Source organism: Juglans microcarpa x Juglans regia, chromosome 2S (genome assembly GCF_004785595.1).
Source record: "Juglans microcarpa x Juglans regia isolate MS1-56 chromosome 2S, Jm3101_v1.0, whole genome shotgun sequence".
NCBI lineage: Eukaryota > Viridiplantae > Streptophyta > Magnoliopsida > Fagales > Juglandaceae > Juglans > Juglans microcarpa x Juglans regia.
In genome coordinates this window covers 23,266,757-23,277,944 of record NC_054597.1, presented here as the reverse complement: position 1 = coordinate 23,277,944, position 11,188 = coordinate 23,266,757, and the positions used below count along the sequence as shown (strand labels likewise).

The 11,188-nt window shown below is 34.6% G+C and overlaps 1 protein-coding gene across 4 annotated transcripts; it reads right to left on the bottom strand.

Annotated features, from left to right (window-relative positions):
- Window positions 1–6,586: 6,586 nt before the first annotated feature.
- Window positions 6,587–10,705, bottom strand: LOC121253276. Of its 4 annotated transcripts, none has more exons than XM_041153275.1 (6): window positions 10,464–10,705; window positions 10,076–10,207; window positions 8,600–8,701; window positions 8,092–8,267; window positions 7,764–7,886; window positions 6,587–6,922 (listed from the first exon to the last, which is right to left on the bottom strand). In XM_041153275.1, the coding sequence occupies exons 2-5, from the start codon at window positions 10,205–10,207 to the stop codon at window positions 7,781–7,783; spliced, it is 516 nt and encodes a 171-aa protein (XP_041009209.1). In that variant the 5' UTR covers window positions 10,464–10,705; the 3' UTR covers window positions 6,587–6,922; window positions 7,764–7,780. The 4 variants fall into 4 exon arrangements, with proteins under 4 accessions (XP_041009209.1, XP_041009208.1, XP_041009206.1 ...); XM_041153274.1 differs by having other exon boundaries at window positions 6,587–7,028; window positions 8,549–8,701; window positions 10,464–10,704; XM_041153272.1 differs by having other exon boundaries at window positions 8,549–8,701; window positions 10,076–10,216; window positions 10,464–10,703.
- Between the last annotated feature and the right edge of the window lie 483 nt (window positions 10,706–11,188).

The window sequence follows — 11,188 nt, the reverse complement described above, 5'->3', positions numbered from 1 at the left end:
TTGGAGATAATGGGTGAGTTATCAACGACTCAGTAAGCAGAGGATATATGCTAGTATGTAAATATGAGCATTTACAGAGTTTAGAATGCCAAACAAAATATTTTCTTTCATAATGCAAAATCAGAATATTTGTTTTCAGAATGCAAAATCAAAACATGTTTTAAAAAATATCAAAGTGAAAGTTCAAAAATATTAATAATTAAAATCACTTTGACATAGCATAAACTAAAACATCATATTTTATCTTATCATATCAGAACAGATACCATGTTTAACTCCCGTGGTAGGGTTGTGCAAACCCCAACGGCCAACCGAGCAGAAATAGAATGTGAATCTTTCCCTTATCATTCTCGGAGCCCTGAGTGTGCACACAGAAAAGACTACGCAGAAAATCACTTTGCTTCTAAAGTGGGTGCACCGAAAACAGAAAAATTGGTACCAACCTGAACAGAGGCCACAGTTTTACACTCATGGTAAGTTCAGAACGGGACAGAAATATAATGTTATACCAGAGGTTTTCAGAAATCACATCATATCATATCAAAGTACGAAACATCTTTAAAACATAACAGAATCAGATCACAAGAACATAATTTATGCACAAAATTCCATATTCGCTCTCTTTTGCACAGTTAAAAAATAAAATGCCAAATAGCTTATGTCTACACTAGTCATGCTAGAAAATACTTTATTCTTAAACAAAATCTTATGAGTGATGCAGAATAAAAAACTGAGGTAGTTCAAATTTCTTTTCATAACAAAACATGCATATTTTTCAGAAATCAAACTCAGCTCATTTTATGTTTATGCAAAGTCTAGTATAGGAACACCGCTTACCTAGAATTTTTAGCTTTTCGGGATTTCCTCATAACAGTATTAAGCGAAAATCAATCATCACTTATAAAATAGTCACGTAACTTCCGTAAATTTTTGATAGAATACACATTTCGTAATTAAAACCTGAGATATAAAATTTAATACTTTTCCTCAATATCTACCCTTCCTCAGAACCTTAAAAATATCGTCACTCTAAAAAGTAATTGATTCCCACCTAATTTCTCCAATCCTGCTAAGGCCCAAGATAATTTCACGTCCAACCATAAATATATTAAAGTTCAAACTTTGCCTTGTAAACTCAAAGGGCATAATCATACTTTCATCAAAATTTTATGTTCAACTATACGGGACAATGTTAATTCTTCCTATTTTGGAAACCAAAACCAAACTAGCAAAGGGTGGTAGGGCTGGGACCTATCGAGAGGATCAACGAGTGGCAGCGCTGGGCGAGTGGAAGACAGTGTTGAAGGCAGCAGAAGTCACTGAGACAGAGAGAGAGAGAAAGAGTGATGAGAGAGAGAGAGTAAAATGAGAGATAGGGAGAGAGGGGTTTACACAACATGTTGGCGGTGAAAGGTGGTGTTGGGTGACAACTGGACGTCTTCCGATAGTAGAGACTTATTCTTTGGCGTGCACTATTGCTGCTGACGGTGGCGTCGTGGCTCTCCCGAGATGTAGAGGTGGCAACTCAAGTTGTGGCTTCCTCTGTTTTGAGGGTCAAAAACAGGGGACCTGCAGCTGCTTGAACAGTCGCTTAGGGTTGTCCCTACGGCCGCGCGGCTCTCCCCCTTTTCGTTGCACTGCTGCACAGTGGGTGACAGTTTCAATGTGGCTGTTTTTGGAGGCATGGGGCTGGGTTTCGGACGGTGTGGAGTCAAGAAGGAGTGTGACCAGGTTTCTGTTGGTTGGGTTGACGCTGGTGGCAGTGGCTGTTAGTGCGTGCATGCAATGGTTGGGCGCGAATGGGGTGGTGAACGTGGGGTTGAGGAAGAAGGATGGGCTACTGCGAAGAGCCTAGCTTGGGGAAGATGATTACAACGGCAAGAGGGGCTGTGCAGTGTGTGTGAAATGTGTAACGCATATATATATATATATATATATATATATATATATATATATATAAACCTAGGGAGAAATCAGAGGGAGAAATTGCAAGAGAGATGTGCATGGTGTGGACGCGAAACTGATCCCTGATGGCTTGGGCTTTTTGGGCCCATATGAAAATATTAGGCCCACAACTTGGATATTGAAGTGTAAAGATTGGGCTTTTCCTTGAGTTATGGGTGTCAACTCAATTTCTAAAAATAACCCAACTTGTCCTAGAAAATTCTCGGCTCAAATCTCACATTGGCCCTTTAGAAAAATAATCCTAATTATCAAGCCCAATAAAATCATAATCTGTCAAAACAAAGATTTTAAACCCGTAGTCTACTCCAAATAAAAATACTCAAACACTCAATTGGGTTTTTCATATGTATAAATCTAAAAATATTTGAAAATCGGGCTTGGCTGGGTCTAGGTGTTACATTATGTAACTGATAAATATTTCATAACAAAATATAATATGTGTAATAGTCATACATGTAGTGACATGGCATGGTATGGCATACAAGTTAATATAAGTATATAAACAATAGTTCCCTTACCCATCACACATACATAGTAATCTGACAGTAAGTTAGAAGCTAAGTTACAATGGTTGTCATGTTTACTGAAAAAAAAAACCGAAACCCAAGAAACTATAAATAAGGATTTCTAAACATTAGAAACTTTATCACTAATAACTTAGTAACATAAAAATTGTTAACTTAGAGTAAAATTACAATTTCACTCTCTACATGTGAAAAAATGACCATTTTACTTAATGATTTCACATCATAACCCCAGAAACTACCAAAATTCATATTTCTTATGTAAATTTTGTCTTAAACTCAAATATCAACTTAGAAAAATTTAAAACAATTTACAACCATAAAAATACACCATGGCCGAAACACCCTTAGGCCATTTCTCTTTGATTTTTGTTACAATTTTATCTAACCTCAATACTCATACTTAAACCAAAATATTGTAACAAAGATCCTCACATCCTACACTTAGCAGCATGCTCAAAACAACTAACAAAGTTCACTTCACATAAACACAAAACCTTTTAGTAAAAAGATCCAAACTTTTTAACTAAAATGCAAATCCTTGAATCTCAAGGTTTTGACTATTTTTTAAAAATCTCTAAGAACTCCGAAAATTAAAAACTTTCTTCTAACATATTCATAACACACTTCTAAGAACTAACATGCTTTGAATCAACACATAAAAGTCACCAAAAATTACAAAACCTCACTTGAAGTACTCAGCTCCAACACTTAGTCAAAAACATATTTTGTTTTCTCAACTTTGCTTTGATCAAACATCTGAATCGAGACATACCATGATGAAATCTTCAAACGAACAACATCATATGGTTTAAAAACATATCCTTTAATAGATCCAAGCATTAAACTTAAAATCACATGGCTAAAAGTAAACCAAAATATGGATCTAGCCGAAATCATCAAATTTTTTACTCAACCAAGTATTTTCTTGCATAAAAATTCATATCTCTGAAAATAACACAAAAAATTTTCAAACTAACATCTTAAGATGTATATAAATGATTAGGATCATCAAATAAAAATATTAAAGTCTGGAGCAAGATTAAACCACAAAAGATCCAAACTTTCTTAAAACATAAACTGTTTTTCTTCTTCCATCTAGTAAAGAACAATTTGGAGGTTATAGCCATTTGGAAGAGAATGGACTAAGAGTTAGGGATAGTTTTATTATGCAAGTTCTACGTTTAATGTTCTTGTAAATGAGAATGAAATGACGAAAGGTTGTGAAAGCATATAGGTTGTCATCTGACACGCACATGAACGGACTGGATGAAATATGCATAGCATGGAATCCAGGTAAGTATTACTTTCTACTCTTTTAGAGTTTTCTAAAGATATAAAATTGAAAATGAATGTCTTATAAATACTTTTATGAGAAAATGTTATTTTATGAAATGAAAAGAAAAATAAATATTTTCTTAGAATGAAAATGCTTTATGAATCTACGCTAAGGTAATAAGGTTTAAGTATATGTATGTAATGACATTTTTTGGCAGTCCCTTTTTATGCACCCCAAGAATAGTTGTATGCATGTAAATTGATGATATATGTAGTATGTATTGTATGTATGTTCCATGAAATGAATGATAAGGTTTTATGCTTATGATTATGAAAGGATATTTTATGAAATGAAATGAACTGATGAATGAAATGAATTAATGAAAAGGAAAGGAAATGACTGAAAAGAAATTAATGTTTTAATGTATAAAACTACGTAACGGCCATAACTAATAAATGAATGATGGTACCAAAGGACTGTGCAGATTGCAATGTCGGGTAAATAGTACTGGTAGTACATCCAGTACTGCTCCTTGATCATGGGATTCCCAACCAACGACCACGGGCAGAATCGGGTCCAAAAGACTTCTAACCCCAACATAGGGGGCGTAACAGTGTATACTGGCCAGAGGAAAATGATAAAATTAATTGTATACCTAAAATGTTTTAGTTTTAGAAGGAAAGTACAAGGTGAGAAGTGTTTTGAGGATTGAAAACCTTTTCTTGAGAAGAAAAACCTCACCCTATAATGTTTTAAAGAAAAGAAAACGTTTTATATAAAGTATGTATATGAGTGAGAATGCATGAATGAAACTTATGTTAGTATATTTTTACGGTATGAAGTAATGTTTACTAAGTATTCGACTCATTTTGTTTTTATGTGTGCTCCACCTAGAAATGAAATGAGGACAAAGCATTAGGACAGACATGGCTCAAGAAAAAGGTGACAGAAGCCTAAGCATTTTGTATAGCATATAAAATCATATTTGTAAAAAGACTTGTATTTTAATTAAATGAATTCCACTGCAAAACTCTCTCTTAGATTTATAAATGCAAGTTTTAAATTTTAACTATATAATCTTTTATATCCTAGGAAGGGAAGGAAAAAGTTTTAAAAGAGTCAGTAATTCCTATCTCGTTTTTCTAAAATCATTTTCTAAAGTCCCACTACAAGGACAAATGCTACAGAAAAAGTTGTAATGATCAATTTGAATGATGTTTGGGAAGGAAGTCAGATGAAATGAGATAAGATGAGATTAGATGAGATGAGATAGGATGAGATGAAATAGTATGAGATATGTTTCCAAACATCCCCTTAAAACTCTTTCTTTGGAAGGTCTTTAATAACATTCTTCCAATTAGATCCATTCTAAAATGAATTCTACACCTAGAGGATGACCAAGTTTTCTGTCCACTTTGTCAAATCGAAACAGGAAATCTCTCCCACTTGTTTTTTACTATACCTTTTTCTAGGATACTTTGGAGGCATTCTAAATGGCCCATCAATATCTCTCACTTTGCCTCACAACCTATTTCAAACTGGGTCTTAATCATTCTTAATTCTTCAACTAGATTAGCAATACCTGACAAAGACATCCATTCTTTCATTTATTTGCCACCATAGCCATGGATAACATTTGGTTTTTAAGAAACCTTATAATCTCTAACTCTCCTTGTCCATCACCAAATTGATTTGTGTCAAAAGCTTCCAAAACTTTCAGGAAAAACAACAATGCATGGACCACAAAAATACACCAGCAATAGGCTCGATGGCAACTTCCCCCCAATGTTTTTTTTTTTTTTTTTTTTTAACTTTCATTTGATGTGGTAGTAAGAAGCAATGGGATTAGCACAATAGCAACAATTTGCAGATATGCTTTTAATTATTGTTGAAGTTTACCACTTCTCAGTACTAAACCTAAGGTTCTAGCTTTCAGCCTGGTGCTCATACACTTTTTTTTTTGAATAAACCTCTGTATTTCAGTTATATATCAAATAAAACAATTGATGTCTCTATTAAGGCATTCCACAATAAATTCTGGGAAGTCCTCTATCCATACTGTCTTTTCTTCTAAAAATAAAGCTTTTTTGGCTAAGGTATGAGCAACCATGTTTTTCTCTCTATAGGCAAAATGTATTGACCAGGATGTATTGTTCTTAAAATGGAAACCTAATATCATCTACTAATGAACCATAGAAAGTCAGCAACTTATCTCCACTGAAAACAGCCAAGATGACCTCCTTTGCATCTCCTTCAAATTTTGCTTTCTGAATCTAAAGATCACTACACAGCTCCACTGCTATCCTCAAAGCTTGACATTCTGCTATAACTGCCTCTTCTACATATCCCTTCTGATTGCACACAGGTTGTGCTCATACACTTAGGATTGGTTTTGTATACAAAACCAAACTATCTTATCTCATATCATATAATCATTACAACTTTCTCAAACTCCCACACAAAATATAATAAACAATTCAACTTTTTCAAATCTCAAAACAAAAATTATATTATAACAATATTTTATTCAATTTTCAACAAAACATCTCATCTCATATCATCTGAACTGCATGACCAAACAAGACCTTACACAAAAACCTTACCCCCGACATGAGCTAAAGAATACTAATGATTTGCCAAAATTCCAAGCCACAAGTTCGAGGGTTAAGAACTTAAGACTAGTGCTACACGTTGGGCGCTCCTACCAGATGGCTAACACTTCACATTCAGATATTGAATGACAAAGGCAATGTCGTTTGAGAGCACTGGACAAGTCGGCCATGAAATCAGGGTATAGCTGTTGGGGGATAAAAGATGCTAGTCAAATCCACAGCGAAACCCCTTCCATGTCAAATTTCTTCGTTGAAAACACATGCTTGCTAAGAAAGTACCAATGTGATTGACACATAGTAGAGTCCTCACTTCCGAAATTCGTTGGATTGTCTTTAAAGAGACAAAGTGACCACTAGTACATTGAAGCTGGTTACATAAACGAACTTTTTTTACATGAAAAATTTTCAGACTCGAAACAAGATCTATGCTTCCCCCAAAAAGTCCAACCAATGGCAATACGATCCAACTTTGGACCCTTCCATTACCTTCTTTTTAATGTATACTGAATCTTGGCATCCTTTTTAGTTTCCAGCTGATCCAGCTGCATGCAAAGTTCATATAAACAGATGATGAGAAAAAAGAATGGTAATGTCAGCCTGGAAGCTTCCAAATGAGACCAATCCCAAGAGCATCTTATTTTCTACAATCCGGAAAACAAAGAATTTGTGATGAATTAAAACTTGGAAACCAGGAAATCAGATGGGTACAGGGTGTTTCCTGTAAAACAACTCATCTACTCAGCTGATCAAAAAAAGGAGAAAAAAAACATACTCATCTACTCAAGGTCGGCTCAATATGAATTGGGGCCTAAGGCAAAAATTCAAAATGGGGAATCTTCTTATTTCGATATAATTATAGAAAATATCCTGATTCTAAGCTTAAAATCTTATTTTTAAGACTAATAAACATAAAAAAAAAATACAGTAAAAAACTATATTAACATTAACATAAACTAAAATATAACTAAGAATAGAACCTAGCACAGTATTATATTAAAATAATAAAAAACTGTAAATTGTGAGGAGAATTATAGACCACTAGAACTTTTTCCTGGTGATATAGACAGTTCAGCAATCAGCATTGAGACTTGGATATAAAGACTAAAATTTTTTAGGGTCTCACCATCTGAAATGTCACATTACTCTGTTTTTTTAAGCCCTCTAAGGCTACCATGTGGATATTCTATTTCCTATATTTCAAGCTACAATTCTATCATGCAGTAAATGGAGTAGAATAAAGTACGGAACTAGGATATGAGATCTTAACCTTAAACAAATGCTTTGCATGATCTGTTTTCCAAATACACCCATGTCCAACTTATCAGGGATACCTCAAGTTTATATATCAATATTTGTCTCCAGGAAGTCCAACAACAAGTGTACCTGGTTTTTTGAGCTGCTCAGTATGCCGGATCACTGTGGGTCATTACGGCCTCAACTCTATCAAGTGATGCTTCCAACCGTCCAGAGTTCATGTTGAACAATGGTTCACTGGTACCCAGAGCCCTATTAAATTCAAGGATTCAAGGTTTCAACCATTGTCAAATGTCAGCGTGAATATACAAAGAATCAAACGATTTCTACAAACTGTTTAGGAAGATGCACTTCAAAACAGTTTGAAGTTTCTAATGTTTTTCTCAAATATTCTGAACTTCAGATTGTAGTGCTTACATTTTCTTCAAGCATAAACATATAGATTATTGAGAATTACCCAGTAATTTCAGGAAGAACATAGTCCGCCCTCCACCCAAATCGCAAATCCATGCCAGGAAACAAACCAAGTGTTGTCTTATTCCGAATCCGAGAAATGCCATCTCCACCAAAACACGTAGTAAGCTTCCATTTCCAACCAGTTGCCTTCAACTGAAAACTGTGGCCTATGCCAACCTGTATATTTACATCACCTTGAGTGTGAGAGCTCACCAACATTTGAAACTGTCCATACTAAAAAAAATTTAAAACTGTCCATAATTCTTTGAGTAAGCGGGCACACACAAGATGATATGATGCAAAAAGTCTGGTCAAAAGCTACCTTGAGCCATGTGTGCATATGATCATAAAAGGGGTCGGTTTGGTGGTCACAACAAAGAAAGGTGCTGTGAGGGAATATTTGGAAATGGTCTACTCTTTAGTAGTTTTCTTTTCATACAAGCCAAAAACCATCAAACCTGGAGATTTAGATATTTGGTGATGGGGATCTTCTTTGAAAGAAGCCGTACATCCTGATGTATAGGCTCATAGATGAACTTCCACCTTCGGTCAGGTGATAAGGGCTTCAGTACAAGCTTTGCTTGGTATTCATTGGAGGGAGCATTGTAGAACTGAATCAAAATACCAATGAAATCAAGAGATAAAATTAAAAAAACACATATTCAATGTGAACAGGATATGAGTAGAATACAATACGAATATTGTAGCAAGTAATCCATTACAAGATTAGTGAGAGTAATTCCATCCCAATCAAATACTTAGATGAAAGGCACACATCTGCTTTGTTCAAGCTTTTTTCTTTCTTTTCTATTTTTTTATTTTTATTTTATAAGTGAATTATTCAAGCATTCAGTTTCTATATCTACTGTACAGTGCAATATGCAATATAGCAAATCGTGTATTGTACCTTCCAAACTGATGTGGCTTAATGTAATACGATAGATCTACTTTACAATAAAAAGAGCTTTATAATCTAAGGTACAATATCAAGCCACGTTAATTTGTAAGCTTCCTTTTGTAAAACCATTTGTAGACCAAGCATTTCTAATTGTAAATATATATGTATTTATACATATAAATAAATACACTTCCTTTTTCTCTTCACTCAATAGGAAGTTTTCATGTATCATAACTGGCTAAGCTAACACAACTAAGGTCTAGGGGCCCAAGGGCTTCATATATGGTTCCTTCTCAGCCAATTAAGGGTGCTAATATCCACATTTACATGTGGAAGTAAATTGCAGTCATGGCAAAGTACAACAAGATCAACATCTTTTAAAAATAGAAAATAAATGGAAAAAACTCAATATAACAACTTAAAATAACATATTATTATCACTCCCCTTAGAAACTAGACAAGTCTTATTATATCCAAAGAGAAGCCCCACAGCAAAAGAACAATTCTAACAGAACGAATTCTCCAACAATTGAGATGTCAAACTATTCATCAGTCCTTTGAAACACACTCTTTTTTTTTTTTTTTTTTTTAAACTACAGATATAGTATATCCATTGGATGCCAAAATTAGATACCACATCAAATACCAAACCGAATTATATTAAGGGAATGACACATCATAACAGAGTTAAATTCCCATGATAGATCAATCCTCATATTGAGACCATCGCAAACAAGCAAGCATTATCCTTGTAGCATTTGTTGACATAACTTCACAACCCTGGAGCAGAACGTGTAAAATGCACAACAAATACACTTTTCACATCTTTCTATTCTGTTTTCAAGCATAGGTACTGTTTCAGTCGCTAGACCACACCAAACCTGAAACCTATCTAAGTCCAAAACGTTTAACCACAAGAAAAATATTTCCAGCTATGTAAAGCAGAATTACTTAAAGTGCTGAAACAAGAACCTGACCTACAAGTTACATACTCCATAATTAATATACTTTTATAAACTGATTCAAAAACAAAAGGCAGCTGAATTAGAAAAATATCAGCTTAATATTGTGAAGCGTAGAAGGATACCTCCAAATTAAGACCAACACGAATACCTTGAACTTCTTTCCTGAACTTCAAAAACAACTCTGACGGCATCAAATTAATTTTGTATAGTTCTTCCCACGAAGTGGGTTCTTCGCCATTTGAAGTAGAATCCATCTTAGGAAACTAAAAATCCAAAAGATTGCCGATAATTAACAACCCCATTTATTTCATTTGATCTAGTAGTCAACAATAACCTCAGTCCAACAATTTAGCACCCAGAAGAGTCAAAACAAAATCATTAATTTTTCTTTTTGAAAATTGCTATTGAATTGAGTGTATCAAACATTAAACATATACAATGTTCAGGTTCCCTACGTTAAATTTTCAGGGGAAGTGACATGAAAGGCATGGAAAAAGGAAAAAAAAATACCTCTTAAAATGGGTACGCGAAAGCACCAGCGTGTTGCTGGAGTTGGGCTCTGGTACTGGGTCTCTGGCGCTGAACTGGGATGTTAAGAACCCACGATGCAGATGTAAAACGATAATAGAAACAAACAAAGAACAATCCTGATTTTTCGAGGAAATAAGCACCTCCAATTTGGCAAAGAAGCCACAGAATTTCATTCGTGTCGTAGCAATAGAGTCTCGGCACCCATTAATCGCTAGCAAAATAGAAATGAAAGATAAAGAAATGAAAGATAAAGACTGAAATGCCCTTAACCAGATAATGGCCCCCGATTACAACTAGAATAAAATGACAAGCCACCACCACTACTATTAAAATAAAGAGTTGTACTACACATAAGTCTCACACTCTATAAACTACTTTAAAAATATGTAATTTTACTATTTTATCCTCATATTTCATATTTCATATTTCATAAAATATGAGGGTAAAAGAATAAATTCACATATTTTTAAATGGTGTGCAGGAGTATGAGGCTTATGTATAGAATTTTTCTAAAATAAAACATAGTTTGGTAACTAGACTCTTGGCCCAATAGCCCTACACAAGCCCACACAAAGCATCTCCTCTTCCTCTGTTGTCCCCGACCCAACTCCTCTTCACTTGCAGCATTAGCCCTCAACAACAACCCCCTTCTCAGAAGACCTTGTCCACAAGGTCAGGGAATTGTCGACGGAGCTCCTCCACAG